Source organism: Salvelinus alpinus, chromosome 18 (assembly GCF_045679555.1).
Source record: "Salvelinus alpinus chromosome 18, SLU_Salpinus.1, whole genome shotgun sequence".
NCBI lineage: Eukaryota > Metazoa > Chordata > Actinopteri > Salmoniformes > Salmonidae > Salvelinus > Salvelinus alpinus.
The window spans coordinates 32491522-32517478 of NC_092103.1; the positions used below are offsets into that span (position 1 = coordinate 32491522).

The 25957-nt window shown below is 43.7% G+C and overlaps 1 protein-coding gene across 2 annotated transcripts in view; it reads left to right on the top strand.

Annotated features, from left to right (window-relative positions):
- LOC139544198 (collagen alpha-1(V) chain-like) overlaps window positions 1–25957 on the top strand; it is a 161627-nt gene that overhangs the window by 53203 nt on the left and 82467 nt on the right. For both annotated transcript variants that reach the window (XM_071351057.1, XM_071351058.1), the window contains exons 3-4: window positions 4110–4323; window positions 5812–5974. In XM_071351057.1, the coding sequence (XP_071207158.1) occupies window positions 4110–4323; window positions 5812–5974 (377 nt within the window). The remainder of the gene's footprint in view (window positions 1–4109; window positions 4324–5811; window positions 5975–25957) is intronic.

Genomic DNA, 25957 nt, shown 5'->3' on the forward strand with positions numbered 1-25957 from the left:
TACAGCGAAAGCATGCCATGCGATAATTAGAGGACGGCGCCCCACATCAAAATATTTTTCCACCGGCACAGGTTTCATAATTTCCCAAATAGCGATTAAATATTCACTAACTTTTTGAAAATCTTCCTCTGATTTGTCATCGAAAGGGTCTCAGCTACAACATGTAGTGTCGTTTTGTTAGATAAAATCCTTCTTTATATCCCAAAAAGTCTGTTTAGTTGGAGCCATCTATTTGAGTAATCCACTCGTTCAACATGCTGAGAAAGGAATCCAAAAAGCTACCGCTAAACTTTGTTAAAACAAGTCAAAATACGTTTCTATTTAATCCTCAGATACCTTAAAATGTAATTAAACAATAATATTTAATACGGAAAGAAGTATGTTCAATAGGAAAATGATATTAGCAGGTGCGTGTCCTCTTCGCCGCGCACGCATACACAAATTTCCAAGTCTGTGTCCCTGTATCAAAACTCACTATTCTTCCTCGTTTTGGAAGAAACAAGACTGAAACCTTGAGCAAAGACTACTGACACCCAGTGGAAGCCATAGGAATTGTATACTGGGACCTAGATTTCATTTTCCCCCTATACTTTTCATTTGAAGAGCATGGGCTTTCAAAAAAAAAACATCTGGTTAGTTTTTCTTTGGATTTTCTCCAACCATATATATTGTGTTAAAGTCTCCAGTGTTTTATTTACAATGGTACCAATTATATGCATATCCTGGCTTCAGGGCCTGAGCAACAGGCAGTTTACTTTGGGCATGTCAGTCAGAAAGAAATTGAGAAAAAAATGACCCTAGCCTGAAGAAGTTTTAAATTGTGAAGTTAGAAAATAAATAGAGAGATGTTTCTGAACTAAAGTATAGGACTGCTTTACTTCTCATGTGAGACATTTACTTACCCTTTGTGTCTAAGTGTAAATGAGCAAATACCGTCACAAATATACAGTGGGGAGAACAAGTATTTGATACACTGATGATTTTGCAGGTTTTCCTACTTACAAAGCATGTAGAGGTCTGTAATTTTTATCATAGGTACACTTCAACTGTGAGAGAAGGAATCTAAAACAAAAATCCAGAAAATCACATTGTATGATTTTTAAGTAATTAATTTGCATTTTATTGCATGACATAAGTATTTGATACATCAGAAAAGCAGAACTGAATATTTGGTACAGAAACCTTAGTTTGCAATTACAGAGATCATACGTTTCCTGTAGTTCTTGACCAGGTTTGCACACACTGCAGCAGGGATTTTGGCCCACTCCTCCATACAGACCTTCTCCAGATCCTTCAGGTTTCGGGGCTGTCGCTGGGCAATACGGACTTTCGGCTCCCTCCAAAGATTTTCTATTGGGTTCAGGTCTGGAGACTGGCTAGGCCACTCCAGGACCTTGAGATGCTTCTTACGGAGCCACTCCTTAGTTGCCCTGGCTGTGTGTTTCGGGTCGTTGTCATGCTGGAAGACCCAGCCACGACCCATCTTCAATGCTCTTACTGAGGGAAGGAGGTTGTTGGCCAAGATCTCGCGATACATGGCCCCATCCATCCTCCCCTCAATACGGTGCAGTCGTCCTGTCCCCTTTGCAGAAAAGCATCCCCAAAGAATGATGTTTCCACCTCCATGCTTCACGGTTGGGATGGTGTTCTTGGGGTTGTACTCATCCTTCTATTCCTCCAAACACGGCGAGTGGAGTTTAGAGCAAAAAGCTCTATTTTTGTCTCATCAGACCACATGACCTTCTCCCATTCCTCCTCTGGATCATCCAGATGGTCATTGGCAAACTTCAGACGGGCCTGGACATGCGCTGGCTTGAGCAGGGGGACCTTGCGTGCGCTGCAGGATTTTAATCCATGACGGCGTAGTGTGTTACTAATGGTTTTCTTTGAGACTGTGGTCCCAGCTCTCTTCAGGTCATTGACCAGGTCCTGCCGTGTAGTTCTGGGCTGATGCCTCACATTCCTCATGATCATTGATGCCCCACGAGGTGAGATCTTGCATGGAGCCCCAGACCGAGGGTGATTGACCGTCATCTTGAACTTCTTCCATTTTCTAATAATTGTGCCAACAGTTGTTGCCTTCTCACCAAGCTGCTTGCCTATTGTCCTGTAGCCCATCCCAGCCTTGTACAGGTCTACAATTTATCCCTGATGTCCTTACACAGCTCTCTGGTCTTGGCCATTGTGGAGAGGTTGGAGTCTGTTTGATTGAGTGTGTGGACAGGTGTCTTTTATACAGGTAACGAGTTCAAACAGGTGCAGTTAATACAGGTAATGAGTGGAGAACAGGAGGGCTTCTTAAAGAAAAACTAACAGGTCTGTGAGAGCCGGAATTCTTACTGGTTGGTAGGTGATCAAATACTTATGTCATGCAATAAAATGCAAATTAATTACTTAAAAATCATACAATGTGATTTTCTGGATTTTTGTTTTAGATTCCGTCTCTCACAGTTGAAGTGTACCTATGATAAAAATGACAGACCTCTACATGCTTTGTAAGTAGGAAAACCTGCAAAATCGGCAGTGTATCAAATACTTGTTCTCCCCACTGTAGATGTAGGATCCTGCAAAGCAGGAAATGCGAACTTGTTTCTAAAGTTTGTAATTTCCACATAGAAATTTCAGACTTGATTTGCCCTAATGACATTTGTATCAAAACTGTACAAAAATGTCCATTAATTATAATCTACAAAGTAATTCCCATTTCTGTTACTGCAGGATTATTTTCCTGCTTCAGCAAACTGGCTCAAATTAAGATCCTACATCTGTTGCTTCACAATATGCCAATTTATTAGTACAGCATAGCTTTAGCTCCACGCTCTCAGATTCGGTCTTTGTAGTTAGTTGTCTTTGCAAAGTGTTTTTCTATCACGCTAAGACATAGTTCAGTCATGATGGTTTCCATAAACTCAGCAGGTTTCTACCTCTTTCCTCTACCCTTAAAACAAATGCAGCTGTCTAGTCCTGGGACTTATGAATGGTGCCAGAACTAAATGTGAGTCTAATCTGTACATGTATGTGAGTACCCCATTGTCTTCTGGGAAAAGCAAGGCCCGCCCCCTTGTTGGGGGGCTGAGAAGTTCCCAGAAGGCCTTGCTCTAAGGGCAATGTCTCACAGATGTAGCTGGCGCTCACAAAATGGAGGGAGAGTTTAGACTAGGGATGGAGGGAGGAATGAAGGGAAGAAGGGAAGTGGTCGCTCCTGAAGAGGGAGAGAGTGGGTTGAAACTTCCCTTTCACTTCTCCTCTGTTCCTTTCACCCCTTTTTCCTGTTTTTGTTTGTCCCGTGTTTTGTTGTTCTATAAATACACCATTATTCTGGCTTTCATTCTCTTTCTCAGCATCTCTTCTCATATCCCCTTTATTTTCAAACGTATGTCTCTATCCTTCTTTTTTCATTCTTTCTCTCCCTCCACTGTCCCTCTCTCTCTCTGTCTCTCTATGTGTCTGGTGGATGGATCAGGTCAGAGAGAGGAGGAGAGGAAAGGAGGAGAGGGGAAGAGGGGTTTGGGAAAATGAGAAAGTGTTTTCGATGGCCGCCCAGGGACCACATGCTATTCTCATTACTCTGTTCTCCTTCCTGTCCTACTCTCTCTCTCTCCCTCCCTCTCTCTCTTCCATACTTTTCTCTCCAACCCTCCCAGCTCTGTGCTGTTCTGTTCAGTATTCTGGCCAGTGTTGGCGGGTTGGAGAGAGCTATTGTTTACTTTAGATGCTCCAAGACGTCATTTAGATGTCTCCCCTGTCCAAGATGTTGTCATCTCCTCTGTCCCATGTTCTTCATCCTTCTCCCTGTTTGTTTCCTCTGCCTGTTTCAGTATATAACAATGTATTGACTGTGTCTCTAAAGGTTATCATAGTGTAGTTTCAGTGCAGTACACCATTTATCATTTATTTGATGAACTGCATTTTGGGATTTATTCAGATTTTACTCTTGAAAACAATACTTTACATAAAACCCATGTAGGTGTGTGGTCCTCTGACTCTCCCTGTTCAGCACATTACATACACTGGTGTGTTATAACTCCTCTCTCTGCCCCCCCCCCCCCCCTCTCTATCTCTCTATCTCTCTCTTTCCATTCCTCCATCCCACTCTTCTCCCTTCTCAGCTGATGTGTTTCCAGAGGACTTCTCCATCCTGGCTACAGTGAAGCCTAAGAAGGGCTCCCAGTCCTTCCTGCTGTCTGTGTATAACGAGCAGGGTATCCAGCAGCTTGGGGTGGAGGTGGGACGCTCTCCTGTCTTCCTGTATGAGGACCACATGGGTAAACCCAGCCCTGAGGACTACCCCCTCTTCAGAGGTCTCAATCTGGCCGATGGAAAGTAGGTTCACCTCATTCCACACACAGTATTACTATGTCATTAGATAGTACACTGATATCATTACATAGTACATTATATATATAGTACTTTATAGTCAAACTATCTCCTCTTCAGAGGACTCATCCCGGCCAACGGAAAGTATGTTGACCTTTGTCTGATACTATACCATACCATACCATACAATAAACCCTAGTCATCCTGCAGTATATCTTATCACTCTGCCTAGTGCTTACACAGCTTGTAAACTATGATATACAATGGCACACATATACTGCATTATATCACACTAGTCACTCTTCAGAGGCCTCAACAGTGACATCTGTTATACTGAACCATATCAGACAATGTGCTGTCAGTTTAGCTGCTTGCTTCTCTGTAATCAGAGCGCAGGTGTGGGTTGGTGTAGCTTTGATGCGTCTGGTGGACACCCTACTGTGGGGTTTAGTTGTGCAGGTGACTGGTCACCCATGTGCATTATCTCAATTATGTGCTGTCAGTCCATCTAAAACATAGCTTGATATCTAGCTAGCCAGTCAACCAAGGTACTTTGGTTGATGTACATGGATACATCCCTATCCTGAACAAAACATCCCTATCCTGAACAAAACATCCCTATCCTGAACAAAACATCCCTATCCTGAACAAAACATCCCTATCCTACCCTTCCTTTGGCCACCTTTCCTTCCAGTTCTCTGCTGCCAATGACTGGAACGAATTGCAAAAATCACTGAAGCTGGAGTCTTATATCTCCCTCACTAACTTTAAGCATCATCTGTCAGAGCAGTTTACCTATTACTGTACACAGCCAATCTGTAAATAACGCACCCAACTACCTCATCCCCATATTGTTATTTATCCTCTTGCTCTTTTGCACCCCAGTATCTCTACTTGCACATCATTATCTGCACATCTATTACTCCAGTGTTAATGCTAAATTGTAATTATTTCGCCTCTATGGCCTATTTATTGCCTTACCGACCTACTCTTCTACATTTGCACACACTGTACATAGATTTTTCTATTGTGTTATTTGACTGTACGTTTGTTTATGTGTAACTCTGTGTTGTTGTTTTTGTCGCACTGCTTTGCTTTATCTTGGCCAGGTCGCAGTTGTAAATGAGAACTTGTTCTCAACTGACCTACCTGGTTAAATAAAGGTGAAATAAAAAATATATATAAAAAATATCCTGAACAAAACATCCCTATACTCTAGCCTGGTTGTAATATCAGTGTTTCACTAGTCCCACAACTAGTAACTGTAGCATAGTGAAACATGTGTGGGACTTTTTATCCATCTCAAAGCTAGTATAACTGTAGTGAAACGTATGTGTGTGTGTGAGAGAGAGAGAGAGAGAGAGAGGGAGAGGGAGGGAGAGAGAGAGAGAGAGAGAGAGAGAGAGAGAGAGAGAGAGAGAGAGAGAGAGAGAGAGAGAGAGAGAGAGAGAGAGAGAGAGAGAGAGAGAGCTAACCTTCTGTTCCTGTCCCCAGGTGGCACAGAGTGGCCATCAGTGTTCACAAACAGAGCATCACCATCATCCTGGACTGTAAAAAGAAGACCACGCAGAAACTGTCCAGGAGCCCACACCCCATCATCGACACCAAAGGAATTGTGGTCTTCGGAACTAGAATACTTGATGAAGAAGTCTTTGAGGTAGATCTGCTGGCTTATCTACATGGTCCTTCGCTTCGTCCTATTCATTGATGGTGATATTTGTGATTTGTGTTCTAAAACCTCAAGTTGAGTGGAAATGAGCCGTGCACAGATCGTCATCTCTGCCCGTTGAACTGCAAATATGTTTTTGGTCTGGATTTTCAGGCTGGATTGTCTTGTTATTATTGTGAAGACTTAGATCAGGTGTTTCATAAAGTGTTGCTGTGAACACCTATTTGGAACTGCACAGCTAGCTGTGTATAGCTGTGTATGTAGTCTGAGCAACCCCCCCCCCCACCATTCTCTCTATCTCTTTCTCTCGCCGTCCGAACTCACTGCCACGTCTTTGTGTACACAAAGAGAGGCATTGAACTCAGTCAGATAGTGAACATTTTTTCATTGCGAGAACTAGTGTTCACCTCCCCCTCCCACCATCCCACCATCCCTCCATCCCATGTTCTTTAACTATGCTTTGTGGTTGGAGATGACTTGACAGCCAAGCCCTGGGGGTTATCACAGAGACCTGGAGACACCTGACAAGCATCCTAATATCAAATACTGCTGCTTCTGCCAGAGATGGAGAAAAGAGATAAATGTGTATTCTTTTTGAACATTTGGTTGTAACTTTTTATAAAGGAGTTGCTAAGGGAGTGATCCAACTGTTCTTTGTACTTTTTAAAGTAAGCCCTATGAAGAGGATGAAAGAAAATTGCACCCACTCGTCTGAACAGAACACACACACAAATACAACCCACAGTGGATAGTGTTAGGGCTGGGCGATATGGCCTAAATGTATGATATTGGCAAAAAAATCTAGGCCTTGTTTTAAACCAAATGTTGCAATTGGGATTTGACATGCAGTTTAGAACACTTGGGGGAACCGTTGGAATCATGGACACATTCTAATTATTCTAATTCTATAGTTAGAAGATAATAGTGGGCACTTGAGATGCAAAACATGTTTATGTTAATGAACAGTCAATTACTGTGGGACAGGCAGTCTTTTGGATGAAAATAACCAGCTGACAAAATGCCTTGACCACATTGGATCCACTTCATGTAGTCCAAAGATACTTCACTTATTTCATTGGTAACACCTTTTATAGGAATAATATTTTTGCTGTATGCTTTTTGTCAACCTGGACTCTATGGTTTAAGTGCAATGTACACACATACAGTATGTTTGTGAGTGTGTGTGTTTGTGTGTGTGTGTGGCCGTTCCTGGACGCATGCATGTGTGTGTTTCAAGTTTCAATTTTGTTTTGTGTGAGTGAATACAGTGTGTGAGTGAATACAGCGTCTGAGTGAATACAGTGTGTGAGTGAATACAGTGTGTGAGTGAATACAGTGTGTGAGTGAATACAGTGTGTGAGTGAATACAGTGTCTGAGTGAATAGAGTGTGTGAGTGAATACAGCGTGTGAGTGAATACAGCGTGTGAGTGAATACAGTGTCTGAGTAAATACAGGGTCTGAGTGAATACAGTGTGTGAGTGAATACAGTGTGTGAGTGAATACAGTGTGTGAGTGAATACAGTGTGTGAGTGAATACAGTTTCTGAGTGAATACAGTGTCTGAGTGAATAGAGTGTGTGAGTGAATACAGTGTGTGAGTGAATAGAGTGTGTGAGTGAATACAGTGTGTGAGTGAATACAGTGTGTGAGTGAATACAGTGTGTGAGTGAATACATCGTGTGAGTGAATAACGTGTCTGTGTGAATACAGTGTGTGCGTGAATACAGTGTCTGAGTGAATACAGTGCGTGAGTGAATACAGTGCGTGAGTGAGTACAGTGTGTGAGTGAATACAGTGTGTGAGTGAATACAGTGTGTGCGTGAATACAGTGTGTGAGTGAATACAGTGTGTGAGTGAATAGAGTGTGTGAGTGATTAGAGTGTGTGAGTGAATACAGTGTGTGAGTGAATACAGTGTCTGAGTGAATACAGTGTGTGAGTGAATACAGCGTGTGAGTGAATACAGCGTCTGTGTGAATACAGCGTGTGAGTGAATACAGTGTGTGAGTGAATACAGCGTCTGAGTGAATACAGCATCTGAGTGAATACAGCATCTGAGTGAATACAGCGTCTGAGTGAATACAGCGTCTGAGTGAATACAGCGTCTGAGTGAATACAGCGTGTGAGTGAATACAGCGTCTGAGTGAATACAGCATCTGAGTGAATACAGCGTGTGAGTGAATACAGCGTGTGAGTGATTACAGCGTGTGAGTGAATACAGCGTCTGAGTGAATACAGCATCTGAGTGAATACAGCATCTGAGTGAATACAGCGTCTGAGTGAATACAGTGTCTGAGTGAATACAGCATCTGAGTGAATACAGCGTGTGAGTGAATACAGTGTCTGAGTGAATACAGTGTGTGAGTGAATACAGCATGTGAGTGAATACAGCGTGTGAGTGAATACAGCGTGTGAGTGAGTACAGTGTGTGAGTGAGTACAGCGTGTGCGTGAATACAGTGTCTGAGTAAATACAGCGTGTGAGTGAATACAGCGTCTGAGTGAATACAGTGTGTGAGTGAATACAGTGTGTGAGTGAATACAGTGTGTGAGTGAATACAGCGTGTGAGTGAATACAGCGTGTGAGTGAATACAGTGTCTGAGTGAATACAGTGTGTGAGTGAATACAGTGTGAGAGTGAATACAGTGTGAGAGTGAATACAGTGTCTGAGTGAATACAGTGTCTGAGTGAATACAGTGTCTGAGTGAATACAGTGTGTGAGTGAATACAGCGTGTGAGTGAATACAGCGTGTGAGTGAATACAGTGTCTGAGTGAATACAGTGTCTGAGTGAATACAGTGTGTGAGTGAATACAGCGTGTGAGTGAATACAGCGTGTGAGTGAATACAGCGTGTGAGTGAATACAGCGTGTGAGTGAATACAGCGTGTGAGTGAATACAGCGTCTGAGTGAATACAGTGTCTGAGTGAATACAGTGTGTGAGTGAATACAGTGTCTGAGTGAATACAGTGTGTGAGTGAATACAGTGTGTGAGTGAATACAGTGTGTGAGTGAATACAGCGTGTGAGTGAATACAGCGTGTGAGTGAATACAGCGTGTGAGTGAATACAGTGTGTGAGTGAATACAGTGTCTGAGTGAATACAGTGTCTGAGTGAATACAGTGTCTGAGTGAATACAGTGTGTGAGTGAATACAGTGTGTGAGTGAATACAGTGTCTGAGTGAATACAGTGTGTGAGTGAATACAGTGTGTGAGTGAATACAGTGTGTGAGTGAATACAGTGTCTGAGTGAATACAGTGTGTGAGTGAATACAGTGTGTGAGTGAATACAGTGTGTGAGTGAATACAGTGTGTGAGTGAATACAGCGTGTGAGTGAATACAGCGTGTGAGTGAATACAGCGTGTGAGTGAATACAGTGTCTGAGTGAATACAGTGTCTGAGTGAATACAGTGTGTGAGTGAATACAGTGTCTGAGTGAATACAGTGTGTGAGTGAATACAGTGTGTGAGTGAATACAGCGTGTGAGTGAATACAGCGTGTGAGTGAATACAGCGTGTGAGTGAATACAGCGTGTGAGTGAATACAGTGTCTGAGTGAATACAGTGTCTGAGTGAATACAGTGTGTGAGTGAATACAGTGTGTGAGTGAATACAGTGTGTGAGTGAGTACAGTGTCTGAGTGAATACAGTGTGTGAGTGAATACAGTGTGTGAGTGAATACAGCGTGTGAGTGAATACAGCGTGTGAGTGAATACAGTGTCTGAGTGAATACAGTGTCTGAGTGAATACAGTGTGTGAGTGAATACAGTGTGTGAGTGAATACAGTGTCTGAGTGAATACAGTGTGTGAGTGAATACAGTGTGTGAGTGAATACAGTGTGTGAGTGAATACAGTGTGTGAGTGAATACAGTGTCTGAGTGAATACAGTGTGTGAGTGAATACAGTGTCTGAGTGAATACAGTGTCTGAGTGAATACAGTGTGTGAGTGAATACAGTGTCTGAGTGAATACAATGTGTGAGTGAATACAGTGTGTGAGTGAGTACAGTGTCTGAGTGAATACAGTGTCTGAGTGAATACAGTGTGTGAGTGAATACAGTGTGTGAGTGAATACAGTGTGTGAGTGAATACAGTGTGTGAGTGAATACAGTGTCTGAGTGAATAGAGTGTGTGAGTGAATACAGTGTGTGAGTGAATAGAGTGTGTGAGTGAATACAGTGTGTGAGTGAATACAGTGTGTGAGTGAATACAGTGTGTGAGTGAATACATCGTGTGAGTGAATAATGTGTCTGTGTGAATACAGTGTGTGCGTGAATACAGTGTCTGAGTGAATACAGTGCGTGAGTGAATACAGTGCGTGAGTGAGTACAGTGTGTGAGTGAATACAGTGTGTGAGTGAATACAGTGTGTGCGTGAATACAGTGTGTGAGTGAATACAGTGTGTGAGTGAATAGAGTGTGTGAGTGATTAGAGTGTGTGAGTGAATACAGTGTGTGAGTGAATACAGTGTCTGAGTGAATACAGTGTGTGAGTGAATACAGCGTGTGAGTGAATACAGCGTCTGTGTGAATACAGCGTGTGAGTGAATACAGTGTGTGAGTGAATACAGCGTCTGAGTGAATACAGCATCTGAGTGAATACAGCGTCTGAGTGAATACAGCGTCTGAGTGAATACAGCGTCTGAGTGAATACAGCGTGTGAGTGAATACAGCGTCTGAGTGAATACAGCGTCTGAGTGAATACAGCATCTGAGTGAATACAGCGTGTGAGTGAATACAGCGTGTGAGTGATTACAGCGTGTGAGTGAATACAGCGTCTGAGTGAATACAGCATCTGAGTGAATACAGCATCTGAGTGAATACAGCATCTGAGTGAATACAGCGTCTGAGTGAATACAGTGTCTGAGTGAATACAGCATCTGAGTGAATACAGCGTGTGAGTGAATACAGTGTCTGAGTGAATACAGTGTGTGAGTGAATACAGCATGTGAGTGAATACAGCGTGTGAGTGAATACAGCGTGTGAGTGAGTACAGTGTGTGAGTGAGTACAGCGTGTGCGTGAATACAGTGTCTGAGTAAATACAGCGTGTGAGTGAATACAGCGTCTGAGTGAATACAGTGTGTGAGTGAATACAGTGTGTGAGTGAATACAGTGTGTGAGTGAATACAGCGTGTGAGTGAATACAGCGTGTGAGTGAATACAGTGTCTGAGTGAATACAGTGTGTGAGTGAATACAGTGTGAGAGTGAATACAGTGTGAGAGTGAATACAGTGTCTGAGTGAATACAGTGTCTGAGTGAATACAGTGTGTGAGTGAAAACAGTGTGTGAGTGAATACAGCGTGTGAGTGAATACAGCGTGTGAGTGAATACAGCGTCTGAGTGAATACAGTGTCTGAGTGAATACAGCGTGTGAGTGAATACAGCGTGTGAGTGAATACAGCGTGTGAGTGAATACAGCGTGTGAGTGAATACAGCGTGTGAGTGAATACAGTGTCTGAGTGAATACAGTGTCTGAGTGAATACAGTGTGTGAGTGAATACAGTGTCTGAGTGAATACAGTGTGTGAGTGAATACAGTGTGTGAGTGAATACAGCGTGTGAGTGAATACAGCGTGTGAGTGAATACAGCGTGTGAGTGAATACAGTGTGTGAGTGAATACAGTGTCTGAGTGAATACAGTGTCTGAGTGAATACAGTGTGTGAGTGAATACAGTGTGTGAGTGAATACAGTGTCTGAGTGAATACAGTATGTGAGTGAATACAGTGTGTGAGTGAATACAGTGTGTGAGTGAATACAGTGTCTGAGTGAATACAGTGTGTGAGTGAATACAGTGTCTGAGTGAATACAGTGTGAGTGAATACAGTGTGTGAGTGAATACAGCGTGTGAGTGAATACAGCGTGTGAGTGAATACAGCGTGTGAGTGAATACAGCGTCTGAGTGAATACAGTGTGTGAGTGAATACAGTGTCTGAGTGAATACAGTGTGTGAGTGAATACAGTGTGTGAGTGAATACAGCGTGTGAGTGAATACAGCGTGTGAGTGAATACAGCGTGTGAGTGAATACAGTGTCTGAGTGAATACAGTGTCTGAGTGAATACAGTGTGTGAGTGAATACAGTGTGTGAGTGAATACAGTGTGTGAGTGAATACAGTGTCTGAGTGAATACAGTGTCTGAGTGAATACAGTGTGTGAGTGAATACATTGTGTGAGTGAATACAGCGTGTGAGTGAATACAGCGTGTGAGTGAATACAGCGTCTGAGTGAATACAGTGTCTGAGTGAATACAGTGTGTGAGTGAATACAGTGTGTGAGTGAATACAGTGTGTGAGTGAATACAGTGTCTGAGTGAATACAGTGTGTGAGTGAATACAGTGTGTGAGTGAATACAGTGTGTGAGTGAATACAGTGTGTGAGTGAATACAGTGTCTGAGTGAATACAGTGTGTGAGTGAATACAGTGTCTGAGTGAATACAGTGTCTGAGTGAATACAGTGTGTGAGTGAATACAGTGTCTGAGTGAATACAGTGTGTGAGTGAATACAGTGTGTGAGTGAGTACAGTGTCTGAGTGAATACAGTGTCTGAGTGAATACAGTGTCTGAGTGAATACAGTGTGTGAGTGAATACAGTGTCTGAGTGAATACCTTGTCTGAGTGAATACAGTGTCTGAGTGAATACAGTGTCTGAGTGAATACAGTGTGTGAGTGAATACAGTGTGTGAGTGAATACAGTGTCTGAGTGAATACAGTGTGTGAGTGAATACAGTGTGTGAGTGAATACAGTGTGTGAGTGAATACAGTGTCTGAGTGAATACAGTGTGTGAGTGAATACAGTGTGTGAGTGAATACAGTGTGTGAGTGAATACAGTGTGTGAGTGAATACAGTGTGTGAGTGAATACAGTGTCTGAGTGAATACAGTGTCTGAGTGAATACAGTGTGTGAGTGAATACAGTGTCTGAGTGAATACAGTGTCTGAGTGAATACAGTGTGTGAGTGAATACAGTGTGTGAGTGAATACAGTGTGTGAGTGAATACAGTGTGTGAGTGAATACAGTGTGTGAGTGAATACAGTGTGTGAGTGAATACAGTGTCTGAGTGAATACAGTGTGTGAGTGAATACAGTGTGTGAGTGAATACAGTGTGTGAGTGAATACAGTGTGTGAGTGAATACAGTGTCTGAGTGAATACAGTGTGTGAGTGAATACAGTGTCTGAGTGAATACAGTGTGTGAGTGAATACAGTGTGTGAGTGAGTACAGTGTGTGAGTGAATACAGTGTGTGAGTGAATACAGTGTGTGAGTGAATACAGTGTGTGAGTGAATACAGTGTGTGAGTGAATACAGTGTGTGAGTGAATACAGTGTCTGAGTGAATACAGTGTCTGAGTGAATACAGTGTGTGAGTGAATACAGTGTGTGAGTGAATACAGTGTGTGAGTGAATACAGTGTGTGAGTGAATACAGTGTGTGAGTGAATACAGTGTCTGAGTGAATACAGTGTGTGAGTGAATACAGTGTCTGAGTGAATACAGTGTGTGAGTGAATACAGTGTGTGAGTGAGTACAGTGTGTGAGTGAATACAGTGTGTGAGTGAATACAGTGTGTGAGTGAATACAGTGTGTGAGTGAATACAGTGTGTGAGTGAATACAGTGTCTGAGTGAATACAGTGTGTGAGTGAATACAGTGTCTGAGTGAATACAGTGTGTGAGTGAATACAGTGTCTGAGTGAATACAGTGTCTGAGTGAATACAGTGTCTGAGTGAGTACAGTGTCTGAGTGAATACAGTGTCTGAGTGAATACAGTGTCTGAGTGAATACAGTGTCTGAGTGAGTACAGTGTCTGAGTGAATACAGTGTGTGAGTGAGTACAGTGTCTGAGTGAATACAGTGTCTGAGTGAATACAGTGTCTGAGTGAATACAGTGTCTGAGTGAGTACAGTGTCTGAGTGAATACAGTGTCTGAGTGAATACAGTGTCTGAGTGAGTACAGTGTCTGAGTGAATACAGTGTGTGAGTGAATACAGTGTGTGAGTGAATACAGTGTCTGAGTGAATACAGTGTGTGAGTGAATACAGTGTGTGAGTGAATACAGTGTGTGAGTGAATACAGTGTCTGAGTGAATACAGAGTCTGAGTGAGTACAGTGTCTGAGTGAGTACAGTGTCTGAGTGAATACAGTGTGTGAGTGAATACAGTGTGTGAGTGAATACAGTGTGTGAGTGAATACAGTGTCTGAGTGAATACAGTGTGTGAGTGAGTACAGTGTCTGAGTGAATACAGTGTGTGAGTGAATACAGTGTGTGAGTGAATACAGTGTGTGAGTGAATACAGTGTGTGAGTGAATACAGTGTCTGAGTGAATACAGTGTCTGAGTGAGTACAGTGTCTGAGTGAATACAGTGTGTGAGTGAATACAGTGTGTGAGTGAATACAGTGTCTGAGTGAATACAGTGTCTGAGTGAATACAGTGTGTGAGTGAATACAGTGTCTGAGTGAATCCAGTGTCTGAGTGAATACAGTGTGTGAGTGAGTACAGCCGTTTTTCCCCCCACTGTGATCTTAATAACCACCGGACCATTTTTTACAGATGACATCATCAGCAGCAGTTCAGTTGATTGATCTAGTAAGGTCTTTAAATACTTCTTATTGTAGCCTATAGCATCCTTCCTCATCAACACAAATCACATCCAGCAACTCAAACAACCGAAACCCACAACAACAGGCTAGCGGTTACCGTGGGAACAGAACAGGCGGACATTTTGTGAAAGATGTTTAAACGTTCTGTCCTGCTGCTGTGTGTCTGTCAGCCCAGTTGAGAGACTGGACAGGCTTCCAGCTGCACTCCCAGAAAATGGAAAACATGCCACATAGTTTCCAAATTATGCTCAGTGCTCTCCCTTTTCTCTCACTTACTTCCTCTCTCTCCTCTTTCTCTGCCTCACTCCCTGTTCCCCTGCTGTACTCTAGTCTGATGGGGGGTTGACTATCATCAGAGGTTACAGCTAAAAGGTGGTGAGCGGGAAAACAAAGATAAACATATTTGATTTCAGTGGCTGGGTCATTTCATTCAATTGGGTCAGATTCCTGCAGATTTCCAGTTGATCCCTCAAGATCAACATCTTGTAAGCGTGCACGGAGAAAAAAGACTGAGATGTGGGGAATTGGATAGAGGTAAGGGGAGGGAGTGAGTTTACAATATCAAAAGAGTGAAAGGGAGAAGTCTGGCACTCAGTATTTCCTTAAATATCGGCAGAAAGTTCAGAAATAGATTCCTGGCGCGATAAGGCATTTATAGAGAGAGAAATCAAAAGGGAGAGAGAAACAATAAAACATTAAACACCCTCAGATGACAGAGAGAGATAGAGAATGAGGCAGAAAGAAAAAGAGAGAGCGAGAGAGAGAAAAAAGTGGAAAGAAAAAGAGAGAGAGAGAGAGAGAAAAGTGGAAAGAAAAAGAGAGACAGAGTGAGAGAGAGAGGTGGAAAGAAAGAGCGCGAGAGAGAGAGAGAGAAAGAGGTGGAAAGAAAAAGAGAGACAGAAAGAGGTGGAAAGAAAATGAGAGAGAGAGAGAAAGAAAGAAAAGTGAGAGATAGAGAGACACTTCCCCTCAGGGTGTACTGTACTATAACCCCTACATGCAGTGTGTGAATAGAGGAATTACTGTGAACAATGTGTTGCATCTGCCTGTGACCTTCCTGAGGAGACAGAGCTGGCTCCCTACATACAGCTGTAAAGGACAAGTTATGCTGGAGTGGTTTGTGGTTTGGTTGTTGACATGGTTATTGTGGTTTGCGAGAGGGTGCCTATATTATGTTTAAGTACCATGTGTGAGTGTGGTATTTCTGTGAACTTACGGGTAGTACTTACCATAGACATCATACCCTAGCTAGTAGTACCATAGTGCCACAGACGTTTTACCATGATATTGCATGACATCATTGGTTATTACATGGCCATTGTGAATAGTGTATCTAGCGATAGTGTCATTACATAGTTATAGAGTACTGTAGTTATAGCTGTGTTATATTAAACCTTTTATGTATAATTAACTCATCAGGAAGTCATTCATCAGAAGCTAGCAAATGTTATGTCCTGTGTGTGCATGTCAGAATGTGTCTATATGTGTGATTGCATGTGTGTGTGTGTGTGTGTGTGTGTGCACGCACGCTATGTCTGTGTGAGAGAGACCGCTAGTCTTGGCAGCGGGCGTCAGCAGACCGTGTCCCCTGATCTTGAACGCTGTTGTTTCCCATTGACCGTGCCAATAAAAACCTGGGATAATTTAAGGCCCATCGCCAAGCAGCCAGGGAGGCAGACTGGAAACCACATTATGTGAAGTCAATGGCTGTGGCCAGAGAGGAGAGAGAGAGCAAATACAGACAGGACAGATGGGTTCCAGCATGGGGAGGGAGAGGTGGCTGAGGGAGAGAGAGGAAGGAAGAAGAGAGAGAGGAGGGAGACAGGGGGAAGGGGGTGAGAGAAAGAGAGAGAGGGAAGAGGATGAGAGCGAGAGGGAAGGGGATGAGAGATGGGGGGATGAGAGAGAGAGAGAGGGACAGGGATGTGAGAGAGAGAGAGGGAATGGGATGAGAGAGAGAGAGGGGGGGAGGGGATGAGAGAGAGAGAGAGAAAGAGGGGGGGTGAGAGAGAGAGAGGGAAGGGGATGAGAGAGAGAGAGAGAGAGAGAGAGAGAGAGAGAGAGAGAGAGAGAGAGAGAGAGAGAGAGAGAGAGAGAGAGAAAGAGAGAGAGAGAGAGAGAGAGAGAGAGGGAAGGAAGGGGATGAGAGAGGGAACGGGATGAGAGAGCGAGAGAGAGAGGGAATGGAAGGGGATGAGAGAGAGAAAGAGAGAGAGAGAGAGGGAGAGAGAGAGAGAATGTTTGTCTGTGTGTGCACAACTGTGTTAGTGTGTTACAGCTTTAGGGATTTTCCAATTTGGAAATTCTACCTTTGTAAAATTTCATTCAGAACTAATGGAGAATATCCAGAACAGTTTACTCTCTCAGTAACTCTCCATTTCGGTAATAACATACTGGTAAATGTAGACAAGACAGAGACAGAAAGGGGGGAGGTGAAGGAAATAGAATACTAGAAATGGAGTGATGCACAGATATAGAAAGAGAGCCAAAGAGGTAGAAAGAGAAAGAATGAGAGAAAGAGAGAGAGAGAGAATGGGAGAGAGACACCATGATACAGAGGTCGAGAGAGAGAGGAGGTTACACCCTTTTGAGTTCCATGTAGAACCCTCTGTGGAAAGGGTTTCACATTAAATCCAAAAGAGTTCTACCTGGAACCAAAAAGGTTTGCCCTTGTACCAAAAAGTGTTCTTCTATGGGGACAACCAAATAATTTATTTCTAAGAGTGTAGCCACATATGTAGACAGTGACAGAGGTAGAGAAAGAGATGGAGACAGAGAGGTCTGAATACATATAGACAGAGGTAGAGATGGCGACAGAGAGGTCTGAATACACATAGACAGAGGTAGAGATGGAGACAGAGAGGTCTGAATACACATAGACAGAGGTAGAGATGGAGACAGAGAGGTCTGAATACACATAGACAGAGGTAGAGATGGAGACAGAGAGGTCTGAATACATATAGACAGAGGTAGAGATGGAGACAGAGAGGTCTGAATACACATAGACAGAGGTAGAGATGGAGACAGAGAGGTCTGAATACATATAGACAGAGGTAGAGATGGAGAAAGAGAGGTCTGAACACATATAGACAGATGTAGAGATGGAGACAGAGAGGTCTAACCACATAGACAGAGGTAGAGATGGAGACAGAGAGGTCTAACCACATATAGACAGAGGTAGAGATGGAGACAGAGAGGTCTAACCACATATAGACAGAGGTAGAGATGTAGACAGAGAGGTCTAACCACATAGACAGAGGTAGAGATGAAGACAGAGAGGTCTAACCACATATAGACAGAGGTAGAGATGGAGACAGAGAGGTCTAACCACATAGACAGAGGTAGAGATGGAGACAGAGAGGTCTAAACACATATAGACAGAGGTAGAGATGGAGACAGAGAGGTCTAACCACATATAGACAGAGGTAGAGATGGAGACAGAGGTCTAAACACATATAGACAGAGGTAGAGATGGAGACAGAGGTCTAACCACATAGACAGAGGTAGAGATGGAGACAGAGAGGTCTAAACACATATAGACAGAGGTAGAGGTAGAGATGGAGACAGAGAGGTCTAAACACATATAGACAGAGGTAGAGATGGAGACAGAGAGGTCTAAACACACATAGACAGAGGTAGAGATGGAGACAGAGAGGTCTAAACACATATAGACAGAGGTAGAGATGGAGACAGAGAGGTCTAACCACATATAGACAGAGGTAGAGATGGAGACAGAGGTCTAAACACATATAGACAGAGGTCTAACCACATATAGACAGAGGTAGAGATGGAGACAGAGAGGTCTAACCACATATAGACAGAGGTAGAGATGGAGACAGAGGTCTAAACACATATAGACAGAGGTCTAACCACATATAGACAGAGGTAGAGATGGAGACAGAGAGGTCTAACCACATATAGACAGAGGTAGAGATGGAGACAGAGGTCTAAACACATATAGACAGAGGTCTAACCACATATAGACAGAGGTAGAGATGGAGACAGAGAGGTCTAACCACATAGACAGAGGTAGAGATGGAGACAGAGGTCTAACCACATAGACAGAGGTAGAGATGGAGACAGAGAGGTCTAAACACATATAGACAGAGGTAGAGGTAGAGATGGAGACAGAGAGGTCTAACCACATATAGACAGAGGTAGAGATGGAGACAGAGAGGTCTAACCACATATAGACAGAGGTAGAGATGGAGACAGAGAGGTCTAACCACATATAGACAGAGGTAGAGATGGAGACAGAGAGGTCTAACCACATAGACAGAGGTAGAGATGGAGACAGAGAGGTCTAAACACATATAGACAGAGGTAGAGATGGAGACAGAGAGGTCTAACCACATATAGACAGAGGTAGAGATGGAGACAGAGAGGTCTAAACACATATAGACAGAGGTAGAGATGGAGACAGAGAGGTCTAAACACATATAGACAGAGGTAGAGATGGAGACAGAGAGGTCTAAACACATATAGACAGAGGTAGAGATGGAGACAGAGAGGTCTAAACACATATAGACAGAGGTAGAGATGGAGACAGAGAGGTCTAAACACATATAGACAGAGGTAGAGATGGAGACAGAGAGGTCTAAACACATATAGACAGAGGTAGAGATGGAGACAGAGAGGTCTAAACACATATAGACAGAGGTAGAGATGGAGACAGAGAGGTCTAAACACATATAGACAGAGGTAGAGATGGAGACAGAGAGGTCTAAACACATATAGACAGAGGTAGAGATGGAGACAGAGAGGTCTAACCACATATAGACAGAGGTAGAGATGGAGACAGAGAGGTCTAAACACATATAGACAGAGGTAGAGATGGAGACAGAGAGGTCTAAACACATATAGACAGAGGTAGAGATGGAGACAGAGGTCTAACCACATAGACAGAGGTAGAGATGGAGACAGAGAGGTCTAAACACATATAGACAGAGGTAGAGGTAGAGATGGAGACAGAGAGGTCTAACCACATAGACAGAGGTAGAGATGGAGACAGAGAGGTCTAAACACATATAGACAGAGGTAGAGGTAGAGATGGAGACAGAGAGGTCTAAACACATATAGACAGAGGTAGAGATGGAGACAGAGAGGTCTAAACACATATAGACAGAGGTAGAGATGGAGACAGAGAGGACTAAACACATATAGACAGAGGTAGAGATGGAGACAGAGAGGTCTAACCACATATAGACAGAGGTAGAGATGGAGACAGAGGTCTAACCACATAGACAGAGGTAGAGATGGAGACAGAGAGGTCTAACCACATATAGACAGAGGTAGAGATGGAGACAGAGGTCTAACCACATATAGACAGAGGTAGAGATGGAGACAGAGAGGTCTAAACACATATAGACAGAGGTAGAGATGGAGACAGAGAGGTCTAAACACATATAGACAGAGGTAGAGATGGAGACAGAGAGGTCTAAACACATATAGACAGAGGTAGAGATGGAGACAGAGAGGTCTAAACACATATAGACAGAGGTCTAACCACATATAGACAGAGGTAGAGATGGAGACAGAGAGGTCTAAACACATATAGACAGAGGTAGAGATGGAGACAGAGAGGTCTAAACACATAGACAGAGGTAGAGATGGAGACAGAGGTCTAAACACATATAGACAGAGGTAGAGATGGAGACAGAGAGGTCTAAACACATATAGACAGAGGTAGAGATGGAGAGAGAGAGGTCTAACCACATATAGACAGAGGTAGAGATGGAGACAGAGAGGTCTAAACACATATAGACAGAGGTAGAGATGGAGACAGAGAGGTCTAAACACATATAGACAGAGGTAGAGATGGAGACAGAGGTCTAACCACATAGACAGAGGTAGAGATGGAGACAGAGAGGTCTAAACACATATAGACAGAGGTAGAGGTAGAGATGGAGACAGAGAGGTCTAACCACATAGACAGAGGTAGAGATGGAGACAGAGAGGTCTAAACACATATAGACAGAGGTAGAGGTAGAGATGGAGACAGAGAGGTCTAAACACATATAGACAGAGGTAGAGATGGAGACAGAGAGGTCTAAACACATATAGACAGATGTAGAGATGGAGACAGAGAGGACTAAACACATATAGACAGAGGTAGAGATGGAGACAGAGAGGTCTAACCACATATAGACAGAGGTAGAGATGGAGACAGAGAGGTCTAAACACACATAGACAGAGGTAGAGATGGAGACAGAGAGGTCTAACCACATATAGACAGAGGTAGAGATGGAGACAGAGAGGTCTAACCACATATAGACAGAGGTAGAGATGGAGACAGAGAGGTCTAAACACATATAGACAGAGGTAGAGATGGAGACAGAGAGGTCTAACCACATATAGACAGAGGTAGAGATGGAGACAGAGAGGTCTAACCACATAGACAGAGGTAGAGATGGAGACAGAGAGGTCTAACCACATATAGACAGAGGTAGAGATGGAGACAGAGAGGTCTAACCACATATAGACAGAGGTAGAGATGGAGACAGAGAGGTCTAAACACATATAGACAGAGGTAGAGATGTAGACAGAGAGGTCTAAACACATAGAGATGGAGACAGAGAGGTCTAACCACATATAGACAGAGGTAGAGATGGAGACAGAGGTCTAACCACATAGACAGAGGTAGAGATGGAGACAGAGAGGTCTAACCACATATAGACAGAGGTAGAGATGGAGACAGAGAGGTCTAAACACATATAGACAGAGGTAGAGATGGAGACAGAGAGGTCTAACCACATATAGACAGAGGTAGAGATGGAGACAGAGAGGTCTAACCACATATAGACAGAGGTAGAGATGGAGACAGAGGTCTAAACACATATAGACAGAGGTAGAGATGGAGACAGAGAGGTCTAACCACATATAGACAGAGGTAGAGATGGAGACAGAGAGGTCTAAACACATATAGACAGAGGTAGAGATGAAGACAGAGGTCTAACCACATATAGACAGATGTAGAGATGGAGACAGAGAGGTCTAAACACATATAGACAGAGGTAGAGATGGAGAGAAAGTGCTAGCCACAGATATCGACAGAGACAGAGGTAGAGAAAGAGATGGAGAGAGAGATGTCTGGCCACATATATAGAGAGAGGTAGAGAAAGAGAGAAAGAGAGAGTGCTAGCCACAGATATCGACAGAGATAGAGGTAGAGAGAGGTAGTTGAGTGTGAGCCAGGTTTTTGGTCCAGACCCTGGAAAGAATGTGTAGTTCTCTTCTCTCTCCACTGAGGTCAGCCTTTGAACGGTGGCCATGTCGCATTACATCATCCAGAGGTTTCCATGGCACTGCTGATAGGTTGTCCCAGGATGGGGTGGCTGGACAGGGGGGCTGGCGGTGGAACAGGGGGGCTGGCGGTGGTCCTCCTCCTACATGGAGGAGGACGAGTTAAAGATAGAGGGAGGAGTGAAGGAAATACAGAGGGAGGGATGAGGGAATGAAAGGGGGAGATGGGAGGTAGAAAAAGTGAGACGGCAAGTAGGTTGAAGTGAGGAGTAGATAGGTGGAGAAGAGAGGACTTACAGTAGAGACAGGGGTTAGAGTAAGGCTTAGGCAGGGGGTGTATGGAGTATAGATATAACCTTTTCTTCTAAGAGTGTAGAGCAAAGGAAAGGAGTTTCGCAGGTTCTTTCCTCTTCTTCACTTTGGAGGAACTCTTTTTTTCTCTCCTTCCATCCTGGGTTTCATAACCTCTTCTCTCTCATTTGACAGGTAAATACAAAGATAGATTGATAAGGGTTATTATAAACCGGGTAGTGCATCAGCCCTGGGTATGATGCAAAACTACTTGTTTACTGTTCTAATATTATTGGTAACCTGTTTATAATAGCAATAAGGCACCCCGGGTTTGTGGTATATGGCCTATATACCACGGCTAAGGGCTGTTCTTAAGCACGACGCAACGCGGACCAGGCAAGGAGGGCATTAATCAGAGAGGCAACAAAGAGACCAAAGATAACCCTGAAGGAGCTGCAAAGCTCCACAGTGGAGATTGGAGTATCTGTCCATGGGACCACTTTAAGCCGTACACTCCACAGAGCTGGGCTTTACGGAAGAGTGGACAGAAAAAAGCCATTGCTTAAAGAAAAAAATGAGCAAAGATGTTTGGTGTTCACCAAAAGGCATGTGGGAGACTACCCAAACATATGGAAGAAGGTACTCTGTTCAGATGAGACTAAAATTGAGGGGAGGGTGAGAGGAGGGTGAGGTGGTAAGAGAGGGGGAGAGGAGGTGGGGGGAGGAGGGGTTGAGGGGAGGGGGAGGGAGGGTGAGAGGGGGCGAGAGGGTCTGGTGGATAAGTCAGGTGGTAAACCAGCCTGTTGCTTTTGGCTCTGAGAACCCAATACTGTCTAGAGGGCGTACTGTGTGTGTGTGTGTGTGTGTGTGTGTGTGTGTGTGTGTGTGTGTGTGTGTGTGTGTGTGTGTGTGTGTGTGTGTGTGTGTGTGTGTGTGTGTGTGTGTGTGTGTGTGTGTGTGTGTGTGTGTGTGTGTATGTGTCTAGCAGAAGAGCTAAATGCCTTCTATGCTTGCTTTGAGGCAAGCAACACTGAACCACGCATGAGAGCACCAGCTGTTCTGGGCGACTGTGTGACCTGGGTCTCCGTAGCCGATGTGAGTAAGACCTTTAAACCGGTTAACATTCAAAGGCCGTGGGTCCAGACGGATAACCAGGACGCATACTCAGAGCATGTGCTGACCATTTGGCAAGTGTCTTCACTGACCCAGTCTGTAATACCTACATGTTTCAAGCAGACCACCATAGTCCCTGTGCCCAAGAATGCCAAGGTAACTCCTTTAAATGACTATCCCTTCCTGTACTCCCTGTTCACGCACAACTGCGTGGCCACGCATTACTCCAACACCATCATTAAGTTTGCTGACGACACAACGGTGGTAGGATGGATCACCATCGTCAATGACACAACCTATAGGGAGGAGGTCAGTGACCTGGCAGTGTGGGCAGTGACCTGGCAGTGCCAGGACAACAACCTCTCCTTCAACATCAGAAAGACAAAGAAGCTGATCATGGACTACAGGAAACGAAGGGCCGAACACGCCCCCCATCCACATTGTTGGGGCTTTAGTGAAGTGGGTCGATAGCTTCAAGTTCCTCGGTGTCCACATCACTAAGACATTATCATGGTCCACATACACCAAGACAGTCGTGAAGAGGGCACAACAACACCTCTTCCACCTCAGGACGGTGAATAGAGTCGGCATGGGCCCTCAGATCCTCAAAAAGTTATACAGCTGCACCATTGAGAGCATCTTGACTGGCTGCATCACTGCTTGGTATGGCAACTGCTTGGCATCCGACCACAAAGTGCTACAGAGGGTAGTGCGAATGGCTCAGTACATCACCAGGGCGAGCTCCCTGCCATCCAGCACCTCTATACCAGGCGTTGTCAGAGGGAGGCCCTAAAACTAGCCACCCAAGTCCTATACTGTTATCTCTGCTATTTCACGGCAAGTGGTACCGATACACCAAGTCTGGAACCAACAGGATCCTGGACAACTTCTATCCCCAAGGCATAAGACTGCTGAATAGCTAGTTAAATAGTTAACCAATAACTACCCGGACTATCTGCATTGATCCCCTTTTACACTAACTCTTTTGATCCATCCTACACTGTTGCTACTGTTATCCTGTTGCCTAGTAACTTTACCCCTACCTATATGTCAAATCAAATCAAATCAAGTTTATTTTATATAGCCCTTCGTACATCAGCTAATATCTCGAAGTGCTGTACAGAAACCCAGCCTAAAACCCCAAACAGCAAGCAATGCAGGTGTAGAAGCACGGTGGCTAGGAAAAACTCCCTAGAAAGGCCAAAACCTAGGAAGAAACCTAGAGAGGAACCAGGCTATGAGGGGTGGCCAGTCCTCTTCTGGCTGTGCCGGGTGGAGATTATAACAGAACATGGCCAAGATGTTCAAAATGTTCATAAGTGACAAGCATGGTCAAATAATAATCAGGAATAAATGTCAGTTGGCTTTTCATAGCCGATCATTAAGAGTTGAAAACAGCAGGTCTGGGACAGGTAGGGGTTCCATAACCGCAGGCAGAACAGTTGAAACTGGAATAGCAGCAAGGCCAGGTGGACTGGGGACAGCAAGGAGTCATCATGCCCGGTAGTCCTGACGTATGGTCCTAGGGCTCAGGTCCTCCGAGAGAGAGAAAGAAAGAGAGAAGGAGAGAATTAGAGAGAGCCAAGATTTTCAAAATGTTCATAAATGACAAGCATGGTCAAATAATAATCAGGAATAAATGTCAGTTGGCTTTTCATAGCCGATCATTAAGAGTTGAAAGCAGCAGGTCTGGGACAGGTAGGGGTTCCATAACCGCAGGCAGAACAGTTGAAACTGGAACAGCAGCAAGGCCAGGTGGACTGGGGACAGCAAGGAGTCATCATGCCCGTACATGTACATCCTGTATCTACCTCAATTACCTCATACCCCTGCACATCGACTCGGTACTGGTACCCTGTGTATATAGCCAAGTTATCTTTAATCATTGTGTATTTATTCCTCTGGTTATTATTTTAATATTTTCCTCTATGCATTGTTGTGAAGTAAGCATTTCACTGTTAGTCTACACCTGTTGTTTACGAAGCATGTGACAAATACAGTTTAATTTGGTGTCTGTGTGTGTCTAAAGGCGTCCTCATGCTTCCACCCAAAACAGTTCAGAAGAATTTGTTCATATATTATGATGACATTTTGTGACATTTTTATTCGTTTTGGACTTCAGTAAGGTTTTTTTTGGCTGCTTGGGCACACAAATGTTTTTCTTCTTTGTCATTGATTGGTCAACAGTAGGGATTCTTCAGTAAAGTCTTTGATGTCATTCAACGAGAGACGACTTGTTTTCATGCAAATTCTTTCATTGAGAAATACTGCACCAAACATCTTAGTTAGATGTATAATTGCGTGACTAAGATCTCCTCGGCAAAAGCATCAAAATGAATGACAGATTTCTCAAGTTATCTTAGATCATGTGTCAAACTCATTCCACAGAGGGCCGAATGTCTGTGGGTTTTAGCTCCTCCCTTGTACTTGATTGATGAGTTAAAACTGGTTGTCTAGGTCTTAATTGAAAGGGAAAAACTGAAACCTGCAGACACTAGACCCTGCATGGAATGAATTTGACACTTGTCTTAGATTAATTCAGACTGTTTTGAGGAAGTGAATAATGGCTGTGACATCTCAAAATGGACAAACATTAATATTGCTGTTTTTTCTTGTTTTTCAAGTCAATGTCTTTTAAGGGAGTATGCAAACACACTCATTCGGTTCATTCGGCACCAGACGAACTGAAGCATGCTGACGCCTTAATTGTGTGTGTGGGGGTGTGTGTGGGGA